Source organism: Sapajus apella, unplaced genomic scaffold (assembly GCF_009761245.1).
Source record: "Sapajus apella isolate SASKATOON/1434 unplaced genomic scaffold, GSC_monkey_1.0 scaffold46, whole genome shotgun sequence".
Classification (NCBI taxonomy): domain Eukaryota; kingdom Metazoa; phylum Chordata; class Mammalia; order Primates; family Cebidae; genus Sapajus; species Sapajus apella.
The window spans coordinates 15,553,631-15,580,144 of record NW_022436986.1 but is presented as its reverse complement, the minus strand read 5'-3'; the positions used below and the strand labels follow the sequence as shown (position 1 = coordinate 15,580,144).

The window sequence follows — 26,514 nt, the reverse complement described above, 5'->3', positions numbered from 1 at the left end:
TTAGCTTTGCATATATCACTGTTTAAATTTAGTGTTTAAAGACACTGCTTGGTAAAATGTCCACTTAGGCAGCAAGGCTATTCCACAGGGAACCAATCTCTGAGTCAGGCTTCATCAGTCCCTCTCGTTGGCTCAGCAAATGGATCTAGGAACCACAGCCCATGGAAGGTGCATTTTCTTGTCATTCCAGAGTATATCAGCCTGGCTAAGAGTGCACAGGCCTGTTGTGAAATTCCAGCTCTGCCCCAGTTCCTCTCCATGTGATCTGACACACACAGATTCCTTCTCTGAGCCTCAGTTTACTCATATGCAAAACAGAGACAACCATAGTACCTACCCCATGGGGTTGTTTTGAAACCAAGGTAAAGCCATGTTCATGAAAGGCACCATTCAGTGCTGAGCATCTGCCGTTGTAAAGATACGACGCTTCAGCATCATCACCCCTCACTGTAGCAGCATTCATGTGGAGACTGAGGCCCAAAGAAGTTAAGTAATTTCCCCAAGATCACTAACCAAATATGTTTAGTAGAATTTATTAACCAGGGTTGAAACTCATGATCTCCACAGACTTCTTGCTGTTTCCACTCCCCCCGCCCCAGTGCTTTCAGATCCAAATTGAACTACAATCTCTATTTGGTCAGAGGTAGAGAGAGAGTCTAGTACTGGTCAGAGTCACCGTAGAATAAGGGGAGCCTCTCTGGAAGTACAGATATTTGTAGTTCTGCCTTACATGGGTTGATCACGTCAGAGAATATCTTGCCTGCATTTATCCTGTGGGCGGGACCACTGGGAACCTACAGGGCAGGGATTTATCCTTCCTGTGCAGATGAGGGGACAAGAGAGGGCCTGTGTCTGTCCACTGTGCCTCGGGCCCTACAGCCCTTAACCCCCTCATGTCTAAGCAAAGTCACAACATGGCTACTAACCAAAATTACCCATATTTAAGGTTTCCAAGTAAATTCTTAACTCCAGCTTTCCAGCAGCATACTTTAATTTCAAGTATTCACTGTGACATTTGAAAGTAAGAATAGAGAAGCTGTTTTCTAACAAATTACATGTATATTGTAGTTATGCCACTTTTCTCACCATGAACAAATGTAATTTTTACTTAAGTTGGTATAACCACATATAGGCTTGGGGGAAGATGCTTGTTTAATGAGTTAGGATTTAACTGACAGAAGGATTTATGATGGGATGGACAGCCTACCCCTGAAGTCTGCTTAGAAGCCAGAGGCAGGTGCTCAGATGGCTTACAGGACAAGCTGCAGGTTTTGGAAAGGGGGGGATAGAAATTGGGGAGAGTGGTGGGATCAGCCTGTCTGTATGCACCTTCCATGGGCTGTGGTTCCTAGATCCATTTGCTGAGCCAACGAGAGGGACTGATGAAGCCTGACTCAGAGATTGGTTCCCTGTGGAATAGCCTTGCTGCCTAAGTGGACATTTTACCAAGCAGTGTCTTTAAACACTAAATTTAAACAGTGATATATGCAAAGCTAAGCCTATGAAGCGATGGAAGAAGCGCTTCCAGGGAAGTCACCAATGGACCACAGAGGTCACGGAAGCTGGGAGGCTGGCAACATGCTGCTGGGTGTGAGATTCTGGACAGATGCTGCCAGAAGAGCTCAGAACGCTATGTCCTCAGGGATTTGCAGGCCTGAGTGGGGCTTGTTTCTCATTTTCCAGTCCCCGGGTGTGGTTTTGAGAAGAGTAGTTGGGATTAAGTGGGTTCCTTGTCTGCTGTGGGGATATCACCTCCTTAGGACTTCAGCTAAGAAAACCTTCAAGGGCTTCAGAGATGCTGCTCCAGTGAGAAAGGATTCATCTCGGTTTGGAAATCCCTTAATCTGGGTTTTTGTGGAACCTCTAATCACTCTTACTCAAGCTGGTGTGTAACCCATGACAGCAGCAGAAGTAATGGCCACCCCTGGCCTGCCTCCCCCATAGTGGCTAAGCACTGCACACCACCTCCGGCTGCCTCACCAGTCCTGAGGCAGGAGCTATCTCCATCTTTTTGGTGGAAAACATGAAAATCAGAGAGGTTAAGCAACTGGTTCAACATCATCTGGCTGACAAATGGAGGAGGAGAGGATCCCGGCGGAGTTGTGCGTGACACCAGTTGTGTGCCCTTAACTGCTGTGCCCAGAGACGCCTCCTCAAAAGGGTGGGGAGGATGGTGAAGTACAGGAGGAGGGGCCTCAGGGACTGGGGGAAGGCAGAGAGGTTGCTCACAGGCCAAGGTCCTGCTGCTCTTCCTGCAAATGGCCCCTGGTGATGAAGACGCTGAGTCTCTCATCCTCCTCCTCCAGGCTGCAGCCCGGGGTTGAGCAGAGACCTGTGGCCGGGCCCCTGGCAGGCTGCCCGCACCCCACCCTAAGAACACAGACAGCTGATCGGACTTGGCAGAGTTTGTTTTCTTCCATCAGCTCTCTTGGGTGTGCATGAGAGTTTGCCTAACCCATCCGCCTGTCCAGGGTTAACTACTTGCACGGACACCCCGCAGAGGGGGCTTATTCACTCTTGGTGGTTTCTTATAGACCAAATGTCACCAGTACTGGCCGGATCCCCCCGACGTCATGGACCATGGCAGCTTTCACATCCAGTGTCAGTCAGAGGACTGCACCATTGCCTATGTGTCCCGAGAAATGCTGGTCACAAACACCCAGGTGAGCCACAGCCGGAGGGGCACAGCGGAGGGGCAGGTGCTGAGTCAGTGGCCGCTGTCATCCCAAGTGGTCCCGCTTCTGGGTGTGCTCTCTGTTTCCACCTGGCAAGCATGTCGGCACACAAGACTGCCCATCAAAGAGGCGGGACCCAGAGTTCGTAGTGGCCCTAGTCACAAGAGGCGCAAGCAGCCCAGTGTCCATCAATGGAGGAATGGATAAACAGCACGCAGTCTGTCCGTATGATGGAATATGATTCAGCTTTAAAAAAGGAAGAGATTCTGACCCCTGCTACAACAGGGGAATCTTGAGCATATTATACTAAGTGAAATAAGCCAGACATAGACAAATACTGTAGGATTCTACTTCTGTGAAGTGCCTAGAGTCATCCAATTCATAGAGACAGAAAGTAGAACAGCAGTTGCCAAGGGCCTGGGGAAGAAGGAGAAAGGAGATATGTGGACATTACGCCATATGGCATAATGGGTGCAGGGTTTATGTTTGTGGGATTTTTAAAGTTCTAGAAATAGATAGTGGTGATGGCTGTACAAAATTGCAACTATTCTTAATGCCACAGAACTGGACATTTAAATGTGGTTACGGTGCCTCGTGTTATGTATATTTTGCCACAGTTAAAGATTGTTAGCATGTGTGGCCCCTAATAGCAAGTACCATAGGAGACATGGAGGAAATCACTGGGCAGAGTGATCAAGGAAGGCAGCCCTGCAGGACAGGCTGCGGCTGAGCCTGAGGGGATGGAGATCTTTGGGGAAGCAGGAAAGGAATTGGCAGGGGCCACAGCAGGGCTGCGCACCAGGGGAGATAGCATCAGGAGACGGGGACCCCTGGTGTCTGGGTTGGGGCTGGGTGGGCTTACCAAGGCCACTGCATCTCCCACAGACCGGCGAAGAGCACACAGTGACACATCTCCAGTACGTTGCGTGGCCTGACCACGGTGTGCCCGATGACTCCTCCGACTTTCTGGAATTTGTAAACTATGTGAGGTCCCTGAGAGTGGACAATGAGCCCGTCTTGGTTCACTGCAGGTACGGCACCTGTTGTTTTGTTAGGTTTAGGATACTTTTGCCTGTTGGGAAAGGCCTGGAGAGAATTGGCAGGCACCAAACCCACCCTATATCCCACAAAGTAGTGTGCTCTTACAGATCTCTATTGACTGTAGTTCTTCACTATTTCAAAAGTGATTTGGGATTTTGTGAAATCCTAAACTTGTGAATGCAGCGCAGAGCTGACAAAGTCCCCTGCACACCCTTTCTCCTGTCCTCTGTCAGCTGACCTTCGTCATAGATGTGAGTGAGAAAGGGAGGGGACTTGGCACTTAACACTGGCTCTCTCTCCACTAGCTATGAGCCCCCAGCCTCAGCTGTGTGAGGATAGGCTGTCTCAACCTGTTTGAGAGCATACCCTGAGTGCGAGTTTTGTCTTCCCCAAGGCCAGGAGAGGAAAGCCCCTTCTGAGTCAACACTGCGCCGTGCAGAAAGGCTACTCAGACAAATCCCAAGTCTGTCTCTTCTCCCCTCTCCAGTGCTGGAATAGGTCGAACCGGTGTGTTGGTCACTATGGAAACAGCCATGTGCCTAACTGAGAGGAACCTGCCCGTTTACCCCCTGGATATTGTCCGAAAAATGCGAGACCAGCGTGCCATGATGGTGCAGACATCAGTGAGTAGAAATCCAGTAATAACGAAGGCTGGCACTTTCCGAGCACTTACACCAGGCAGGCCTGAGAGAAGGGATTTGTCAGTTAAGAGACTGCAGCTCGGGGGGACTGAACCGCTTGCCCCGGTTCTCGAGCTTGTCCATGGCGACAACCACACCCATCTCACCTCTGAGTTCTGCTGCCTCTGTGGTTTATGTCCTGCCAGCCCGTCTGTCAGGGAGGAGCCCTGGTTGGATTCTGTATCACTGAACCATCGTTTCTCCATCACCCTCCCACCTAGACCGGGGTACTCCTTTTGGCTCTGTACATGTTTCATATGACCCTACTTTGAGCTCTGTCCCACCCATGTGGTCCCTGAGTACCTGCATGGTCCTCCACGGGTGGAACAGAGCTCAAAGTAGGGTCATGTGCCACATCCTCTTGTCCTCAAGAGGAACTCTTGGGGATTTCCCCTGGAACTCCAAGTGGGGCAGTGAAGCGGTGTGGAAAGAGCATGATTAAGGCTCCCCACAAATGGGGGAGTTGGTGCTCAGGAAGTATTTACAAATGCTGCAAAAGACCCACCGGAACAGGGTGGGGGGCAGCATTTCCTGAAGCTACGGGACCTGACAGCTTTGTTTTCTTTTCCAGAGCCAATACAAGTTCGTGTGTGAAGCGATTCTTCGTGTGTATGAAGAAGGCTTAGTCCAGATGCTGGATCCTAGTTAAGACAACTGTGAAAACATCCATTCCTCTTTCCCAAGCCCATCCTCCTTGAGAGAGGACAGACCTCCTCTTTGGAAGCAGCAAGAGGAACCAGTAGCTTTGGGAAAGGAATGGGCACCTCTGAACCCAGGCACTTTAACTTTCTGTAGAAAAGACATTGTGTACATAGGAACTGGTGTAGATAAGCATGCATTTATGGCATCATTTAGGCCTGTATTTCTATGGAAAGATACAAAAGGAATCTCAGTTTGGGGCCTGTCCTAATGCCTTCTTACCTAACATCACACACACACCCCTGTTGGCATCCTGGAGCAGTTGAGACAGGACACCACAGAGCTGTTGACCTCCCAGCAACAAGATGGTGTAGTTATCTCGGGTCGTTTGGATGTTTTGTTTCTGTGTATCAGACTGTAAGGGCTGAGCTTTCTGTGCTTCTAGGTGGAGCTGGAACCACCCAGGTTCACCTGCACTGATGCTAAGGAAACCCTGATGAACGTACTAAATGGCAGGGTGCTGGGGGTCAGGCTGAAGGCTGAGCAGCACCTCTCTGCCCTCTCTCCCTTTGTTCCATCTCCCGGCAACTTCTGATACTCATGTTTCTGAGAATCATATCCCCCTTCAGGTTTCCTCTTGGTGCCTGACCTGGATTCATAATGTGCATTCAGGTGAGTTTTCAGCTGAGGCTCTGAGAACTGGGACCCTCAGTGTGTTCTGGTCATCTCGTGGCTTAGTTGTAGAAGCAGGTGTGTCTCTTGTCTCTGCTTGCCTCCTACTGCACACTCAGCACCCAGGACTGGAATCACTGACTACTGAATCTCCTACATGTATTGCTGCTACTTCAAGTTCCTACACTTGAAACTTTATGATTTTTCCAAGGGGAGATGGGACAATGTCATCTAAATATTCCAAATGTTTGGCCTTCGAGAAAAGAGCTTCTAGTAATTGAACCATGGGAAACCGAGCTTCTGGAGGGTTGGCCGTGGGGGTGTGTACGTGTGCGTGCCCAGGGGTGAGTGTTTCTCAGGATTTCTAACGATTCAAATTACCGTTGAGTATACATAAAGAATGAGTCTCTGTATAGAAGAACAAATGTGTGCATTCACCCCCAGTTACAATGGTCTCCATTGCATTTCAAAGGAGAGGATCAGACTATCTGAATATAAATACAATCTGATGTTAATTTATTCTAAGACCATCACTTTGATCGTCCTAAAGAATTCTGCCTTTGTGAATACTGTGTTAAATTTTTTAAAATTTGTGACAGGATTGTAGCAAATTATTATTTAAGGAAAATAAATGGCATAAACATTTAATGTGGTATTTTTAAACAGTGGTTTTTATGTACTCAGAAGAGAGAGTTAAGCCAGGTTCTTAATGGTATTTACGGAAAAGATGTTTCCCTGTTATCATGCACAGAAATGAAGCCATTTTGATATTCAGCAAATTCGGTGCCAATTGAATAGTTTGTTGGTGGCAAGATGGATAAAGACCTATTTAAGGGGGTGGGAGGACCCTAAAGTTTCTTCATTTCCAGAGCTAGCGTATTTAATTGCATGCTTTCCGTCTTTTCTACATGGATATTTTACTGCTAAGTGGCAGGGGTGGGAGGGAGATGTCACACCGTACCATAACCCCATACTGCAAAACAAGAAACCACCAGAAAGTTTGCAGCTGAGGGGCAGGAGATTCAGTTCCTCTTCCCACTCAGCACTAACTACTTGGGGGCCTGCTCACTTAGAAGCTCTACCTCTCTTTCATTATCTGTAAAATAAAAGCAATATGTAGGACTTTAGATTGAACATGAGGATTGAATAAGATCATGCTATTCATGTGACTTCATCAGCTGGAATATCAACAGCCACTGCTGTGGATGAGTTACTTAGAAAAGTTTAGTTAGCAGTGATTAGCCCAAAAACACAACAGTCAAAAGTAGAATCCACTGGATTTTTGTTTCTCTTTCTAGAGACAGGGTCTCACTGTCACCCAAGCTGGAGTACAGTGACGTGATCATAGTTCACTGCAGCCTCAAATTCCTGGGCTCACGCAATCCTTGCACCTCAGCCTCCTCAGTAGCTGGGCCTGCAGGTGCGTGTCACCTCGCCTGGCTCATTTTTTATTTTTTGTACAGATAGGATCTTGATGTGTTGCTTGAGCTGGTCTCTAATTCCTGGCCTCAAGTGATCTTCCCACCTCAGCCTCCCAAAGTGTTGAGATTATAGGCCTGAGCCACTGCCCCCAGCCTAACTGGGTTTTTATGAGAGGAAATTGGAAAATGTTCTTCTAGAAGAGAGGGAACAAGAGCATAAAATAATTTGGACTCAGAAAAATTCAGCAAAGCTCCAAGAAAGAGGGGGTGGCAGGAGCGCTGGCATAAATTTCAATGCCATTACGATATTTAGCAAATCATTGCCATTTTAATAAAAATGCATCATCACCCTGTGTGCAAAATGTTTGCAAAGTAGTCTGAATGTCTTTGGAGATGGGTGTTTTATTGTTTTTCTCCAAAACAAATTGTTTATTACGGTTGCAGAAATGTTGCCGTTATGGTCACATACGTTTTTGAAAAGCTTACCAGGAGGTTGCAGGCAGTGTTTTCTGCCACTGGGCAGGCCAGCGGTTCTGATTCACCAGAATTCGCCAGGAGCAAAATCTAGGAAATACCGGGAAGAACAAGACAAAACAAGAGAGTTATCTAAAAGAGCAAAAGATACAAGTAAATTATACAGACATTACCAATTAAAATCCGTAGCTCCAATTCCTGTATCACTACTTTATACACTTAAGCAATCATACGTAAGCCTTCTTTTTAGTCCTAAGTGAAGAACTGCATCAGAATCAGGATAAATATTTTGCCTGGGAAATTTGGCTGGATATGAATGGAGAAGACATTTACATCCTACATTCTGGCACTTTCTAGAAGTTCTAATGAGGCTCCACGTTGATGTGCCAATTTAATCAAGATGACAGATCCCTGCTGGTGTCACCTTCTAGAACCTGCACTTGGTGTTTTGACTTTCCAGAAGAAAAGATGCAACTCAGTTTGGTTGGGGGGCAGTGGTCATATCAGACACTTGTACTGGTCTTTCGTTTCCTGCCACAGTAATTCATATTTAAATACGCCTTTAGATTAGTGTGGATATCACTGCTGCTATGTTGCTGCTACTTGATCTTTTTTTCTTTGGTCCCCCAGAAATGATCATTTGAGGGCAAGCAAAAAAGGCCTCATCATCCTCCAGAGGCAACAAAGAGGCAACAGAAATAGGGAAAGATTGTGACAGGCAGGGTTTGGGTCTAGACCTGGACTTAGGCAAGATACACTGCCCTCAACCCTCAGTTTTCTTATATGTAAAAAGGGAAGTTTGGGCTGAATGAGGTGAAGTCAAGATTTGCCATTCTGGGAGCCTAATATTCCAGAGAATCAAAATTAATCCTAAACCAAAGTTTTATGGCTCCTACAGAGATGTGTCACATTTCTGCGACTTGTCACCAGGTGGTTGTCCCTCAGACTTTGGTGCTGTTAAATGCATAGACAAGGATGGCCGCCCTCTGGTTCTTGCCTGTCATCTTCAGCTGAGAGCAGTCTCGGTAAAAATGGCAAAGATTCTGTGACCTCAGACCGGGGACAAAATGCTTGGGAGTCTGACGGCCTGGCTGGGCCACCATCCTCATAGCTCCCATTCTGTTTGGAGCAACCAAAGGATTTGTGTGAAGTTATTTGGAAAAGGTTCATAATTGAGCAGCAATCTGTTTTCTGTATATTTGGAATGTTTTTCATTCTGACCTGTTCTATCAGTGATTCTACTGAAAAACAATTTGATCAATATAAAAATGTTCAAGCTATGCAACACTGTTATTGTCCGCTGATATTTTTATTCTAATAGACTTCTGCAAATATTTTCTTGTATTTGCTTTTTCCTTTCATTTTTAAACGAACTCTTGGAGGAGAGTGCTCTCTGCTCATCTCCGCCTTCCCTCTGGTCAGGAGCATGAACTCCCATCTTGGCCTTGACCTGGTGTATTAGTCCATTCTCATGCTGCTAATAAAGACATACCTGAGACTGGGTAATTTATGAAAGAGGGTTAATGGACTTGCAATTCCACAGGGCTGGGGAAGCCTCACAATCCTGGTGGAAGGCAAATGAGAAGCAAAGCCACATCTTACATGGTGGCAGGCAAGAGAGCTCATGCAGGGGATCTCCCATTTATAAGGCCATCAGATCTCCTGAGACATATTCACCACCACGAGGACAGTGTGGGGGGAACCACGCCCATGATTCAATTATCTCCACCTGGCCCAGCCCTTGACACTTGGGGATTATTACAATTCAAGGTGAGATTTGGGTGGGGACACAGCCAAACCATATCACCTGGTGTGGCAGATTCTAGATGCCAGTTAGGTTCCACCATCCTGACAAGAGTAGCTTTCACGTAGTACAAGTTCACCTTTTGTCCTGCAGGGGTGCCAGCGTGCCTCCATGGTCACTGGGGCCCCACATTCCTCGGCCATCCTCAATCTGCAGCTCACTTCACATTGCGGCTAGCAGGAGGGCGGCAGGGGCAGGGGGAAAGCATGACCCCTCCCTGGAGGGGGTGCCACCTGGATATGGTACATCCTGTTGATCAGAACTTCATCACAGGCCCATGCCTACTGCAAGGAAAAGAGTCAAAGGTCAATTTTACTCCAGGAAACCATGTGCCTAACAAATTAAGGGCTTCTGTCTCAGAAACAAAAGAATAGGTTTGAGGGACAATGAGTGTTCTCTGCCATAGCTCAACCCTTTGGCTGCCTTTCTTTTCTGACAGAGTCTGCTCTGTTGCCCAGGCTGGAGTGTAGTGGCACAATCATAGCCCACTGCAGCCTTGATTTCCCAGACTCAAGCAATCCTCCCAATTCAGCCTCCCTAGTAGCCGAGACTACAGACATGTGCCACCACACCCAGCTAATTTTTGAAAATTTTTTATGGAGACTGGATCTTGCTATGTTGTCCAGGATGGTCTCAAACTCCTGGGCTCAAGTGGTCCTCCCATGTTGGCATTCCCAGTGTGCTGGGATTATAGGCATGAGCCACTGCATCTGGCCCACCACAGCTTCTATAGCCTGCTTACACCTTGGGCAGTTTGGGGGAGTCCCCAAGGTTACTTTCATGGTTCAGGAACACCAGGCATGCAATTTCTTAGACAATAGAATCCATCAACTACCCACAGCAGAAGATCTGCTCTGCTCCTGCCTCTTCAACTTAAATGTGGCTGCCTTGAGGCTGCCCGGAAGAGAAGCATGGGTGAGAGCAACACCCTTAGTCTGGTCTTTGAAGCAACCTGGTTTGCATTTTCAGGCAGAGCAGCCTTATCTGCACTAAGGCTGCCATTTCAAGGGCACTGCACTTAATAGCTGCAGCTTGAAGGATAAAAGCAGTTGTCATTTTCAACCTTCAAGACTTGAGTCAACTTGAGTGCAGCTATTGACAGCGCCTCTCTGAGCAAAGCAAGATTCCCTCCCATCTTAGCTGCATACGGTTGCTATACAGGAATACCTGAGGCTGGGCAACTTATAAAGAAAAGGGGTTTATTTGCCTCACGGTTCTGCAGACTGTATAAGAAACATGGCGCCCACATCCGCATCTGGTGAGGGCCTCAGGCCTCTCCCACACCTGGCGAAAGGTGGAGGGGAGCAGGCATGTGCAGACCACATGGAGAGACAGGAAGAAAGAGAGAGTGGGGAGAGGGGCCAGGCTCTTTTTAACAACATGCTCTCGCCCAAATGAAGAGAGTGAGAACTCACCCCATCCCCAGGGAGGACATTCATCTCTTCATGAGGGATCCACCCCTACGACCCAAACGCCTCTCATTAGGCCCCACCTCCAACATTGGGGAATGCCTTTCGACATGAGATCTGGAGAAGACAAACATCAGCTGCAATACCTCCCATCTCTGCTTGCAGGCAGGCTGGCTGTAGCCCCAGTTCATCTCACGTACAGAGGACTGTGAAAAGCAAGAAGGAGCAACAGTCACACTTTTTCATCCTCCCACCATTTTCCCTTCAGTCCGCCCGTGGTCCATCTTCCACATACCAGTAGCAGATAACAATTTCTTCCATGTTTAGCCATTATACAAAAGGCAACATTTATATCTTTGCCATCTGCTGGCCCAACAATTCCACTAAACCAGTGCCACATTTTAGATGGTACTTGCAGCATTTGGTCTTCAGGTATCAAATTCTGAATCTAAAAGTCAAAGTAAAGGTGATTCAAGCAAAACAGTGTATTTCTCTCTCACATAAACACCAGCAGCTCAGAGCTGGTACCACTCACTGAGGACCCAGGTTCCTCCAATCTGGTCACTCCAGTGTCTTCAATACACGGCTTCCTCATCATAGTCCAAAATGGCTGCTCCAGCTCCAACCATCACATTAACATTCCAGCAAGAAAAACAAAATACCCTTTCCTTCTAAGTCTACCTCCTCAAAATTACATATACTACTCTGACTTACAAACAGTTGGCCAGAACTTAATCATATGGACACACTATGCTGCAAGGCACATCAGGAAATGTAGTTTTTGTTCTAGATGGCAGTACACAGCCAAAATTCAACAGGCTGAATTCAGGAGGTTTTCACAGAACAAAAAATGATTATTAGGGCACAATTAGCAGCTTCCCCTACATATTCTGTGACTTCAGATCTACTAACGGGCTGATTCATGAGTTAACCTCACTCAAGACCCAGCATACAGGAACAAATGCAATTCTGTCATTTAAGCAAGACCGACCCACCATTTGTTTTTTTAAGAGTCTTGCTTTATTGTCCAGGCTGGAGTGCAGTGGTGCAATCTTAGCTCACTGCAACCTCCACCTCCAGTTTCAAGCGCCTCTCATGCCTCAGCCTCCCGAGTACCTGTGATTACAGATGCACACCACCATATCCAGCTAATTTTTGTATTTTCAGTAAAGACAGAGTTTTACTATGTTGTCCAGGCTGGTCTCGACCTCCCAATCTCAGGTGATCTGCGCACTTCGGCCTCCCAAAGGGCTGGGACTGCAGGTGTGAGCCACCGTGCCTAGCCATGACCCACCATCTTGGAGTATAGCACCGATAGCTTTTGACAAGATCAGCACCCATCCATTATGTACATGAACCATTTGAATAAGAATGGACTTCTTAACCATAAACTTAACCCCTTCTAGAAATCTCAGAGCCCCACCCCCTAATTATACAGGCCTGTCTTCATCTGTGACTGCCCTTGTAACCTTTGCTGGTTAGTCCCTAAGCCTCTGGATTCGTTTTAGGGTCCAGGGAGTCTCCAGAATATTTCTTGAGGCTGTCCTGGGCCTTTCGACATAATTACCCAAACCAGAGGAAGAACCAGGTAAGACCTGTTGGGATGCAGCAGCAGAGGTCTTGAGAGAGATGGTGGCAGTGAGGATGGAGACGAAGTGGTCAGAGCCCAGACGTGATTAAAAAAAAAAAGTCTGTCGGGTACGATGGCTCACACCTGTAATCCCAGCACTTTGGGAGGCTGATGCAGGCGGATCACCTGAGATCGGGAGTTCAAGATCAGCCTGGCCAACATGGAGAAACCCTGTCTCTAGTCAAAAAAATACAAAATTAGCAGAGCATGGTGGCAGATGCCTGTAATCCCAGCTACTCAGGAGGCTGAAACAGGAGAATCGCTTGAACCCAGAAGGCGGAGTTTGCGGTGAAGTGAGATTGCGCCATTGCACTCCAGCCTGGGCAACAAGAGCAAAACTCGTCTCAAAAAAGAAAAGAAGAAGGAAAGAAAGAGAGAGAGAAAGAAAGAAAGACGGAAGGAAGGAAGGAAGGAGGGAAGGAGGGAAGGAGGGAAGGAGGGAGGGAGGGAGGGAGGGAAGGAAGGAAGGAAGGAAGGAAGGAAGGAAGGAAGGAAGGAAAGGGAAGGGAAGGGAAGGGAGGGAGGGAGGGAGGGAAGGAAGGTAGGTAGGAAGGAAGGAAGGAAGGAAAGGAAGGGAAGGAAGGGAGGGAGGGAGGGAGAGAAAGAGAGAAAGAGAGAAAGAAAGAAAGAAGGTTATGACTTGAGACCTGGCAGGTGTGCTCGGGAGAAACAGGGGATGAGGCCATTTCATAAGTTGGACAACTGTGTGGATGTGGGTGCCACAAACAAGAACTAGAAATGGGGACGATGGTGAGATTGTACTTTGGACCTAAAGTCTAACACTGGGGACAGACGTAACCAGTCTGAGAAGTCTCAGGCAGCTATGTCTGAACGCAAACCTTTATTCTCAAAACAATGCAGACGTTTCTGAGTCCTGAGCACCTCAATCAGCCACAGCAGATGCCTTTTCTTTTGTGCCATTCCTATTTACATTTTCATCCATTCAAATAATTTCTTTTTTTAATTAAAAAAGAGAGAATTTTGCTTTGTTGTCCAGTCTGGTCTCCAACTCCTGGCTTTAGGCAGTCCTCCTGCCTCAGCCTCCCAAAGTGCTGGAATTACAGGCATGAGCCACAGCACTCGGCCCTATTCAAATGATTCTGTCAGCAAATCCGGTTATTAAAACTGCCTCTCTGGGGGTAAACATGGAGTTGTCTTCATCTGCTCAGGCTTTTACAACAAAACCATAAACTAGGTGGCTTAAGCAATAGATCTTTATTTCCCACAGTGCTGGAAGTGGGGAGTCCAGCAGATTTGTTTCCTGGTGAGGACTCTCTTCCTAGATGGCAAATGGTCAACTTCCTGCTGTGTCCTCAAATGGTGACAAGAGGGACCCTGCGTCTCTTCCTCTCTTTGTAAGGACGCCTATTCCATCATGAGAGCCCCACCCCCCTGACCTCATCTAACCCATTTCCCAAAGACTTCTCCAAATACCATCCCATGGGGATCAGGGCTTCAGTATATGAATTTGGGCAGGGACGTAATTCTGTCCACAGTGCTGTCAAAGTCATATTTTATCACAATAGTGAACAGAAGTCCAAGTCCTCTCTCCCAGAAGCCTTGTTGTCCCCCAGAGCCCCACCACAAGACAGATGAGGAGGGCCTCCTCCTTCCTGCTCATGTGGGGTCCCCAGCCTCGGTCCTGTGTGATCCTCTGCTGGCTGGTGGTCTTAGCATGGCACTGTGTGGATCTCTTTAGCAGGGTTCAGCTTTACCCTGGCCCTCTCCAACATGGGTAAATAACCCTCTTCCTTCCTCTCAGGGGTGTGGGGAAACACACCATCTTCTAGCCCCCACCCCAGCCTGGTTCCTGAGTCACGCAGCCCATCACTCAGCCAGGTGGCTCCACGGACAACCTTATGTTTCAACCATCTCTGTTCCTCCATGGACAGCAATGTAAAGAAACCCCCCCAGAGCTGTGCAAGGCAGCAGTACTGACCACGCTTCCTCACGCAGACCACAAGGACTACCGTGCCAAATTCTGCACTGCCCGGAGCCCCGCAGACACCGCATTGCACTGACGGCTTTCTGGTCCAACCTGAAACCTGCTCCAGCTGGAACTCCATCCCTTTCCCATCTGTGCTTTCAGAAGTGGGTCCACACTCCCTGCTGTCCTTCATACTGTCCCTGTTGCCACCCAACAGTCAGCCCAAGGCTCTGATGGAACACTTGTTGAAAATAAGCCTCATGCCTTGGAGGCTTCAACTTGCAACTCCTCATTTAATACCAAGTTGACAACTGTGAGTAAACGGAAGATTCTCTCTCCTCTCCCCTCTCCCAGCCTCATACCCCATGTAGAAATGGTGCTTCTAAAGTGGTGTGGCAAAAGAACAAAACAAAAATAAAAAAATAAAGTGATGTAGCCAGTAACAATGTCAAAATCCCATCTCAGACCTGGTCCCTGAGAACCCCACTGCCACTGTCCCTAAGGACAGACACGGCATGAACTGTTGACACCACTGAGGCCCACCCTGCCTGGACCCCGGCTAGATGGGACCCTGCAACTGCCACCCTCACGATAACTAATCTACATTGTTCACGCTTCTTGGCTTCTCTGAATTCTGATTAACAGTTGGGGGCAGGCCGGGCGTGGTGGCACGTGCCTGTAGTCCCAGCTACACAGGAGGCTGAGGTGGGAGGATCGCTTGAATCCAGGAGTTCTGGGCTGTAGTGTGCTATGCCCATTGGGTGTCTGCACTAAGTTCGGCATCAATACGGTGGCCTCCTGGGAGCGGGGACCACCAGGTTGCCTAAGGAGGGGTAAACCGGCCCAGGTCAGAAATGGAGCAGGTCAAAACTCCCGTGCTGATCAGTAGTGGGATCGCGCCTGTGAATAGCCACTGCACTCCAGCCTGGGCAACGTAGCAAGACCCTGTCTCTCAAAAAAAAAAAAAAGTTGGGGGCAGGTGGGATGCAGAGGCTCATGTCCTGTAATCCCTTTGGGAGGGAGGTGGGAGACCAAGGCAGAAGGATCACTTGAGGCCAGGAATTCAAGACCAGTCTGGGCAACATAGTAGGACCTCATCTCTGTTTAAAAAAAAAAAAAAATAGAGATGATCCCTGGCAGAGCCCAGCTTGTATGCACATGCCCAGCTGCAAGGGAAGCTGAAAATGCAAGAATTCGGCATTTACAGCCTCTGTAATTTGAGATGTGGGACTTGATCTCTGCCTTACATGGTGGACATGTCTCCAAGTGAGAAGCTGGATGATCAGAAACAAATGTCCATAATAGTCCACCCCTTTCACTCTCAATATTCTCCTCATACTTGTAAAATATAACGGCACCTGACAAAGAATGACCACCTCTTAGGTAAGTGAAAATACCCACCCTTCTCCAAAAGTGGCCAACCAGAACTCTCCTCAGCTTCAGCTGGGGCAAATCCCAGATCTCGATTCTTTTTCTATTTGATCATGAGCCTATCTCATTTCCCTCTACTCTATGGAATAAATTGTATGTGATAACTATCAAAATACCCTATAAAATGATAAAAGGAAAAGGAGGAGAGAAGTAAAATTAGATATTTTAAATTATACATAACACAGCAAAGGGGAAAATACAACAGAACTCCCTGGTGAGAAGGGACATCACCCACCAGGCAGGTGCTGTCCTGACTCCGCCCAGCACGTGGGCGCTCTGCCCTGGGCCTCTGGGGCTCCATCGAGGAACTGCGACTTCACTGAGGCCAGGGGCAGGGTTTCGGGTGCAGTAAGAGACCTACCTGGCAAACGAGGAAGGTGTGTGAGGGAGAACACGCTTGACTGTGATTAAGGCCAGTAAGTCCAGTTTCTAAACAAAAGAGATGCCATTTATCAACCACCATCAAAACTCAGTCACCTGAAAAGCCTAGAAATATTTTTTTCTAAAATAGCTATTAAAGTTACAGTCCCTATACTGGTCCGTTTCTTGCACCAAATCCAGGTTGTTCTCGATTACAAAGAGCTTGTAGGAATTCTGTGTTTGCCTTGTACAGGAATCGTCAGAAAGCATAGGAGCCCAAGGGGCCAAAGAGCTGATATTTTCCTTCTAGATACTTCCCTGCAAACCTATGTTCTGTTTTCTTACTCAAGTGAATTGGCCTCAGGCAAATCCTCTCTATTTTTTTTTTATCTTCATCTTTTCAAATCTACCTCATTCATTTCAGGAAAGTTCTCCTCTCCCTTTTCTTCATACCACCAAAAGCTGAAAAAGATGTTCATAGCAGGATTCTTCATAATGACCAAAGAGTAGATATAATTATAATGTCCATCAGGTAATGAATCAATAAGCAAAACATAGTTGGCCCGGCGCAGTGGCTTACACCTGTAATTCCAGCACTTTGGGAGGCTGAGGCTGATGGCTCACTCTAGCTTTGGAGTTCAAGACCAGCCGAGACAACATGGCCAAACCCCTTCTCTACAAAAAAAAAATGCAAAAAAAATTTAGCCAGCCACAGTGGTACGTTCCTGTGGTCCCAGCTACTCCAGAGGCCGAGATGGGAGGATCACCTGAGCCCAGGAGGTCGAGACTGCAGTGAGCCATGATTGCACCAGTGCACTCCAGTCTAGGCAAAAAAGTGAGACCCTGTCTCAAACAAAAAAAAAAAAAAGAAAGAAAGAAAGAAAAAGAAAAGAAAGTGGTATATATGCACAGTGGAATAGTATTTGGCCATAAAAAGGAGGGAAGTGCGGACACATGGTAGAGCATAGATGACTTTGAAAGCATTATGCTGAGCAGGAGAAACCAGACACAAAAGGCCCCATATTATATAATTCCATTTGTAAGCAATGCCCAGAATAGGCAATTCCATAGAGACAGAAAGTGGATCAGTGGTTGCCAGGGGCTGGGAGGAAGAGGAATGGGGAGTGACTGCTGATGGGTGTGGGTTTCTTTCTGGAGTGCTGAAAATATTCTGGAATTAAAGAGTGCTGATGGTGGTACAATGCTGTGAATATATTAAAAACCACCGAATTTTACACAGTGAACAGTGACTTTTATGTTATGTAAATTCAATCTCAATTTTTAAAAATTGAAGGGAAAAAAATTAAAAAGAGCCTCGTCGGCCCCAGAAGGAAGAGCTTCAGCTGTTCTGAGTCGCAGTTTGTTTGCAGACATCAAAGCCTCATAACGTGTGAAGCCACCAACCCAGCAATTTCACCTCTGGGAATCTGACCTCAGAGAGTAACTTAAGAGCTTTGTTTTATGAAATTAAGACAGTTTTTAGTATGATTTTTACAGCAAACTGTCTTTATAATAGTGAAAATTTGGAAACAGTCTCAGTGCTCATTAGTCTGAATGTGGTTCAGTAAACTTGGGGGCATCTTTGTTATGAGATACCATGCAACTCTGAAAGTGGATGTGGGAGCTGCAGATGTCTACACACGGAAAGTAGCTGGGATACTCTGACACGTAAGAAACAAAAGTTGCAGAATGGTATCACTGTGTAATTCAAACTTTGTTTTTTTGAGTTAGAATCTCACTCTGTCACCCAGGATGGGATACAGTGGTGCTCATGATAGCTCGCTGCAGCCTGGAATTCCTGGGCTCAAATGATCCTCTCACCTCAGCCTCCCGAGTAGCCGGGACTACAGGTGTGAGTCACCATGTTCAGTAGGTTTGTAAATGCTATGTAAAGATGGAGTCTTGCTATGTTGCCCAAGCTGGTCTCAAACTCCTGGGCTCAAGTGATCCTCCCTTGGCCTTGGCCTCCCTGGGATCAAAGGTCTGAGCCACCACACTTGGCCTGGATTCAGACTTCAAAGTCAGCATAGTGTGGGGGCTAAGAATAGAGACTATGGAGCCAAACAATCTAGATTCAAATTCCAGCTCCTCATCACCTACCAGTTGTAAGTCCTGGTAAGTTACCTCAACTCTCTGGCCTGTACTCTCTAACCCTTCTGAGCTTCAATTTTCTCATCTGTAGACTGAGGATGATAACAGCTATCTCATGGGGTTGTCATAAAAATTGAGTTGTTATGTGGTAAATTAGACCATTCATGGTGCATAAGAGCTCTGTTATCTGCTACTGTTTTAGATAGATGATAGATCAATGATAAATAAATCAAAGGTAGCTCATAGATTGACATGATTGATTGATAAATAGATAACAGCAAAGGTTGAGAAATGCAAATGTGTTAAGAATGGTTATTGCATGCCTGTAATCCCAGCACTTTGGGAGGCCAAGGCAGGTGGATCACTTGAGGCCAGGAGTTAGAGACCAGCCTGGGCAACATGACAAAACCTCATCTCTACAACAGTACAAAAATTAGCCAGGCATGGTGGTACACACCTGTATTCACAGCTATTCAGCAGGCAAAGTGGGGAGGATGGTTTGAGCCCAGGAGGCAGATGTTGCAGTGAGCTGAGATCATGCCACTGCACTCCAGCCTGGGCAACAGAGCCAGACCCTGTCTGGAAAAAAAAAGAATGGTTGTCCAGTCTGGGTGCAGTGGTTTACACCTGTGATCTCAGCAGTTTGGGAAGCTGAGGCAGGAGGATGGCTTGAGCCCAGGATTTCAAGACCAGCCTGAGCAATATAGTAAGACCCTGTCTCTAAAAATAAACAACCTCGGCTGGGTGCTGTGGCTCATGCCTGTAATCCCAGCAGTTTAGGGGGCCGAGGTGGGAAGATTTAGGACTTGAGGTCAGGGTTTGAGACCAGCCTGGCCAACATGGTGAAACCCTGTCTCTACTAAAGACACAAAAAGTAGTGGTGTGCTGGCATGTGCCTGTAATCCCAGCTACTCGGGAGGCTGAGGAAGGAGAATCACTTGAACCCAGGAGACAGAGGTTGCAGTGAGCCAAGATTGCAGTGAGCCACTCCAGCCTGGGCCACAGCGTGAGATTCCGTCACACACACACACACACACACACACACACACACACACACACACATTTGGGAGGCCAAGGCTGTGGATCACCTGAGGTCAGGAGTTCAAGACTAGCCTGAAAAACATGGTGAAACCCCATCTCCCCTAAAAATACAAAAATTAGCCTGGCATGGTGGTGTGCCTGTAATCCCAACTACTTGGGAGGCTGAGGCAGGAGAATCACTTGAATACAGAAGGCGGAGCAGTGAGCAGAGACTGGGCCATTGCACTCCAGTGTGAGTAACAGCAAAACTCCATCTCAAATAAATAAATAAATAAATAAAAAGAATGGTTATCTCTATGGATAGAGTTATAGATGAATTTCTTTTCCTTCTTTTTGCTAACTGGTATAGTCTGTTTCTGTAATATGCATCACTTGTATAATTTTTTAAAGGCTAGAATATTGTTACTGATACATGTATATGGAAAAAGTTGAAAATATTAACTTTGGCAGTGAAATTAGATGTAAGAGTCAGAGCCTCTCACTCCTCCTTGTGTCAGACAGGATTCTTTTGACTGCAAGTGACAATAACCCAACTCAGACTGGCTTAAGCCAAAAAGGGTGACGCCTGGGCAAGACACGAGGGAGGTGGCAGGAAGAAAGGAAGATTTCAGAAAGCAGGGCAGCTCGATGGAAGGGTTGGATTTCTGGCTCCTTTTAATTCTGTTTCTCTCAGACTTCATTATCTTGGATGTCTTCAAATAGCCTGGTAGGTGGCTCTTCCTCACAGCTCCAAAGCCAGCAAGGAAAGAGAACATTCCCTCCATTCCAATTCAGCCCTGCTTAGCAGAGCTCTCTGATTGGCCCAGCTCAGGGTATTTGCTCACCCCTTGGGTCAATCAGTGTTGCCCACCCCAAGAGAGCTCAAGAGCAGCAGCAAGTAATGCGTTTCCTTCCTAACACTCTGGAGAGTGCCCAGAGGCCTCCTTCAAAGTTCCAAGAGTTACCTAGTTCCTGCCTTATGTTATTTGAATTAAAACTGTATTACTCCATAGAAATTGAGGATGCGGAAGAGGAAAAGACAAAACAAAAGCAAAACTTTATTACTTCAAGGACCAGCCTTCAAGAGGGAGAAGAAACCCTTCATTCTGTTTCCACTTTGATTTACAACGTCTCCATCCCCAAGGTATTCTAGTTAACAGTGCATGGTGTGGACAAACTCAATTTGGAATTCCACACCTTCATAGGAAGATGACTTGTTTTAACACAACTCTCTTTTCACAAGTCAATCACTTTAAGTTTCTTTGCCCAATGCGCACACAGTGCCTTCTTGCTCCCTCTGAAAGGAATGTGACAACAATTTATTTTATTTTTTAAAAATACAGACGGGGATCTCGCTCTGTCACCCGGGCTGACCTTGAACTCCTGGGCTCAAGCGATTCTCCTGCCTCAGGCTCCCAAAGTGCTGGGATTACAGGCATGAGCCACTGTGTCTGGCCAGAAATGTGACAACTTCTGTCCTCAGCAGTTCCCTCAGCCCTGGCCTCAGCCTCCCAAAGTGCTGGGATTACAGGCGTGAGCCACTGTGTCTGGCCAGGAATGTGACAACTTCTGTCCTCAGCAGTTCCCTTAGCCCTGGCTTATCCTTTCCTCATATCCACATGCTCTGTGCCTTCCCAGTTGCCCAGGTCCAGCTCAAATGCCCTCTCCTCCAGGAAGCCTTCCTTGCCTGCTCCTTTCTCAACTGGAGCCATTTTTCCTCCTGTGGCACTCTCTCATGGCTTATGCTCTCCTTATCTTCCTACTGGAGAGAATCACACGTTGTCCATCTCTGTGTTCCTACACAGACACACACACACAGTGTTAAGCCGACATCAATAAATGCTTGTTGAATGAATATAGGCTGGTACTCTTTCCCCTACACTACCAATCTTCCTTTTCTATGATTTCATGCTCAATCCTCATGGCAAGAAGTATTTAAGAGCCATGGAAGAGACAAAATAAAAAGATTTCTAGATCTGACCACATAAAAATTCAGAACACCAGAAACATAATAAAAAAGCAGTCAAGAAACTGAGAAAAATATTTGGAACAAATATGACAAAATAAGAAATGCCTTTTTTAGTTAAACTTGGCAAAAACTAAAAGTCATGTTTTTAAAGCATATTTAGTGATCATTTTGTTAAAAATATGCAAATATAGAAAATCCTGGAAAGTAAACAACATTTTAATGATGATTAGACCAAGATCATGAGCTTATGGATGAGGTGTTTTTTTTTTTTTTCCCAAAGTTTTGCTCTTTTCTAATTTTTTAATCATAAATAAGCATTACATATATAATCAGAAGAAGACAGCAATAGATGGCACCTTTTGCTGAATTTCCTATAAGACTCAATGTTGGTAAGGAAGTAGTGAGATGAAAAATTGGAGCAACTTTCTAAGGAGGCAATTTAACAGAAAATATTAAGAATTTCCAAAATATTTATATTCTGTAACCCAACTTCTGGTCATTGGTTCTAATGACTAGAATAAAACAGGACTACAAAAAACTTCCAGTCATGGCCGGGCACAGTGGCTCATGCCTGTAATCCCAGCACTTTGGGAGGCCAAGGCGGACGGATCATGAGGTCAAGAGATCGAGACCATCCTGGCCAACATCGTGAAACTCCGTCTCTACTAAAAATACAAAAATTAGCTGGGCATGGTGGCACGTGCCTGTAGTCCCAGCTACTCGGGAGGCTGAGGCAGGAGAATTGCTTGAACCCGGGAGGTGGAGTTTGCAGTGAGCTGAGATCACGCCACTGCACTCCAGCCTGGCACCTGGCAATGGAGCAAGACTCTGTCTCAAAAAAACAAACAAAAAAACCAAAAACTCCCAGTCATTGATTCCAATCACTAGAGTAAACAATGACTAGGAAGTAAAACAGAAATTGGGACGATGATTTCTGTGCAGCAAAATTCATTCCTGAGGTGTCTAAAGTACAGAAATATTGGAAACTTAAGTATCTAATATTTAAGATGTGGGTTAAAAATTATGATATAGTCATATGGAATATTACGCATTCATGAAAATGCCACTTGTAAAGAATATTTAAATAACATTAAACGTGGCTATGACATACTATTGAGGGTAAAAGTCTGGATTTTTTAAAACTAGGTAAACAGTGTGTTGTCCAAGATGTGTACATGTGTATGTGTACGCAAAGAAAGTATTGGATTACACCAATATATTCACAATAACTATCTCTACATTTATGAATCATGGGGGAATCTTAGGGTTTTTCCACTATTACCATGTGTTTTTTTATAAAAAGAAAAAATTTTTTTCAAATGTCCCAAACGCATATTACTTTGACCCAGCAATTCAACCTTCAGGAACACATGGCCCTCACCTGTGTGAAGTAGACCATGCATTCAGTTACTCACTGCAGCACTGTAATGGCAGAAGATTGCAAATGATACAAATATCTCTCAAAGAGGTCTACTTCAGTAACAGGATTCAAACCTACGCTGGAATATTCTGCAGTAATAGACAAGAATGAGGACACCTTTTATTACTTTATTATTCTATATATATATATATATTTTTTTTTTGAGACAGAGTCTCACTCTGTTGCCCAGTCTGGAGTGCAGTGGCATGATCTCGGCTCACTGCAACCTCTGCTTCCTGGGTTCAAGCAGTTCTCCTGCCTCAGCCTCCCAAGTAGCTGGGACTACAGGCACCTGCCACCACGCCTGGCTAATTTTTGTATTTTTAGTAGAGACGGGGTTTCACCACCTTGGCCAGGCTGGTCTTGAACTCCTGATCTCGTGATCTACCCACCTCTGCCTCCCCAAGTGCTGGGATTACAGGCATGAGCCACTGCGCCCAGCCAACTGTTTATTAGTAATAGTAAATATTTTTTTAAAAGATAAGTTTAGAGTGCAGTGGCACAATCATGGCTCACTCCAGCCTCAGCCTCTTGAGCAAAAGCAATCCTCCTTGAGGTAGCTGGGACTACAGGCGCATGCTACCGTGATAGGCTTTTTTTTTTTCCTGAGACTGAATCTTGCTCTGTTGCCCAGGCTGGAGTGCAGTGGCACAATCTCGGCTCACTGCAACCTCTGCCTCCTGGGTTAAAGCCATTCTTCTGCCTCAGTCTCCTGAGTAGCTGGGATTACAGATGCCAGCTACCACACTCAGCTAATTTTTGTATTTTTAGTAGAAAGGGGTTTCACTATGTTGGCCAGGCTGGTCTCCAACTCCTGACCTTGTGATCTGCCTGTGTCAGCCTCCCAAAGTGCTGGTTTTACAGACATGAGTCACTGCACCTGGCCAGTAGGCTAATTCTTAAAAATGCTTTTGTAGAGATGGGGTAGGGAGCTGTAGAAGGGGACCTTGCTTTGTTACCTAGGCTAGTCTCAAACTCTTGGCTTCAAGCAATCCTCCCACCTCAGCCTCTCAAAATGCTGGGATTATAGGCACAAGCCACCACGCCCCACCAGTAATAAATATTTCACGTTATTATCATTATTTACTAACATAGAATGCTCTCCAAGCTAGAGTGCTAAATGAAAACAAGACAGACAGGGCTTGGTGGGTGATGCCTGTAATCCCAGCATTTTGGGAGGCTGAGGTGGGTGGATCACTTGAGGTAAGGATTTCAAGACCAGCCTGGCCAACATGGTGAAGAAACCACATCGCTACTAAAAATACAAAACTTTGCCGGGCATGGTAGTGGGTGTCTGTAATCCCAGCTACTCGGTAGGCTGAGGCAGGAGAATGGCTCGAACCAGGGAGGCAGAGGTTGCAGTGAGCGGAGATCCATACCACTGCACTCTAGCCCGGGCGACAGAGACTCCATCTCAAAAAAAAAATAAAATAAAAAAATAAGAATGTCCCCCGCCTCCCCAGTAAGGAGCAGTGCCACCCACTTCATTGGCTTGTACAGATGAAATGAGTTAATACATATTTGAAGTGCCTGAAATAATGCCTCATTAACAAGAAAAGTTATGATTAACAGAAATAGCCCCTAAAAAGCCATGCTTATGCTTTCTCACTTCTCTGAATCCACAAGTTCCCTTTATTTTAATCACTGTATTATATCTTCCCTAAAATTTCTATTAGATGTTTTTCAAACCTGCCTATCCTTTCTCACACTGCTCTGCTGCTGCCTGAAGGTTTAAAGCATCTTTTCCTTTATCTCTTAAAAAAAATTTTTTTTGACACTGAGTCTCTGTCACCCAGGCTGGAGTGCAGTAGTATCATCTCGGCTCACCACAACCTCCACCACCCAGGTTCAAGCAATTCTTCTGTCTCAGCCTCCCACGGAACTGAGATTACAGGTGTGCATCACCACGCCCGGCTAATTTTTTTTTGTATTTTAAGTAGAGATGGGGTTTCACCATGTGGGCCAGGCTGATCTCAAACTCCTGGCCTCTAGTGATCCGCCCAACTCAGCCTCCCAAAGTGCTGGGATGACAGGCATGAGCCACTGTGCCCAGCCAAATTAAAAAAAAAAAATTTAAGATAGCATCTCACTGCTGTCACCCAAGCGGCAGTAACCTGATCACAGCTCACAGCAGCCTCAGCTTCCTGGGCTCAAGCAATCCTCCCACCTCAGCCTCCCAAGTAGCTAGGACTACAACTGCATGCCACCATGCCTGGAAAATCTTCAAAATTTTTAACCCTGGCTGGGCGTGGTGGCTCATGCCTGTAATCCCAGCACTTTGGGAGGCTGAGGAGGGCGGATCACTTGAGGTCAGGAGTTTGAGACCAGCCTGGCCAACATGGTGAAACCCCCTCTCTACTGAAAATCCAAAAAAAACTAGCCAGGCAACGGGGCATGTGCCTGTAATCCCTGGTACTCAGGAGGCTGAGGCAGAATCACTTGAACCTGGGAGATGGAGGTTGCAGTGAGCTAAGATCTCACCAATGCACTCCAGCCTGTGTAACAAAGCGAGACCTCATCGAGAAGAGGGGAGAAGAGGGGAGAAGAGGGGGAGGGAGGGGTGGGGAGGGGAGGGGAGGGGAAGGGAAACAAGGAGGAAAGGAAAGGAAAAAATTCACCCTGCTTGTTTCAAAGTTTCAGTCTCTCATATTATCTTTGGTTTGTAGGGTACAAAGTCTCCTGTTTATTGCAGCTGCTGACTATGTGTGGCTTATTTCCTTGTGGGTTTGTAAGTATATTTCAAGCTCATCTTTGTCAGATTTCTGAGAGTCCATGATTCCATAGACTCTCAAGTTCCCCCAGTTTTATCAGTTCTGGACAAGTCTTTCCATGATTTTCTCCACTGGGAATTCTCATACCACACAGATATGAACTCAGGCCCCATATCTGCACATGGACGAGAGCAAAGAGGTAGAGTTTTTCTGGTCCTGCTTCCATGGGGAAGCAGCCCTTTGTGCTTTTTCAGGCAGGCAACTCGCTTTCATTTCTGTCAGCACAGAGCCTGTGGCTGGCCTCCCTTCACAAGCAGGGGTAAAATATTCCACCCTAATCACCTAGCTTTGATATCCTGTCAGTCCCTGCCTGTCTTAGTCCATTGGACTACTCTAACAAGATACCGTAAACGAGGTGGCTTCTAAACAACAGAAATGTATGTCTCACAGTTCTGGAGGCTGGGAAGTCCAAGATCAAGGCGCTGGCAGGTTCAGTGTCTGGTGAGGGCCTGCATAGTTGGCCATCTTTTCACTGCGTCCTCAGATGGTGGAAGGGAACAACTTTGGTCTCTAGCCCCTTAAATGGGCACTAATTCTACTAATGAGGACTCCATCCCCATGATTTAATCACTCCCAAAGGCCTCCCACCTCCTAATGCCATTACATTGAGGGGTAGGTTTCAACATATGAATTTTGGAAGGACACAAACATTCAGACCATAGCATGGCCTTTATTTCTTCCATATTATGTGTAGCACATGATATGGAAGAAATATCTATGAATTCTGGACTATGCTGATATCTAGAGAGAGAAATGACCAGTGCAGTGGCTCACATGTATAAACCCAGCACTTTGGGAGGCTGAGGCAAGGCAGGTTAATTGAGCCCAGGAGTTCGAGACCAGCCTGGCCAACATAGTGAAACCTTGTCTCTACAGAAAATACAAAAATTAGCCAGGCATGGTGGCGTGCACCTGTAGTTCCACCTACGTGAGAGGCTGTGGCAGGAGGGTCACTAGAGCTGGGGAAGGTCAAGGCTACAGTGAGCTGTGTTCATGCCACTGCATTTTAGCCTGGGTAACAAAGCAAGACCTTGTTTCAAAAAATAAAAACATAAAGAGAGAGAGGGAAATGGGTCCAGA

At 46.4% G+C, this 26,514-nt stretch overlaps 1 protein-coding gene across 8 annotated transcripts in view; it reads left to right on the top strand.

The window, feature by feature from the left end:
• The window catches only part of PTPN3 (protein tyrosine phosphatase non-receptor type 3), a 163,823-nt gene extending 154,932 nt beyond the window's left edge, over window positions 1-8,891 (top strand). For all 8 annotated transcript variants that reach the window (XM_032240311.1, XM_032240308.1, XM_032240312.1 and 5 more), the window contains 4 exons: window positions 2,535-2,663; window positions 3,561-3,706; window positions 4,204-4,339; window positions 4,968-8,891. In XM_032240311.1, the coding sequence (XP_032096202.1) occupies window positions 2,535-2,663; window positions 3,561-3,706; window positions 4,204-4,339; window positions 4,968-5,045 (489 nt within the window). In that variant the 3' untranslated portion in view covers window positions 5,046-8,891. The remainder of the gene's footprint in view (window positions 1-2,534; window positions 2,664-3,560; window positions 3,707-4,203; window positions 4,340-4,967) is intronic.
• The last annotated feature ends 17,623 nt before the right edge of the window (window positions 8,892-26,514 follow it).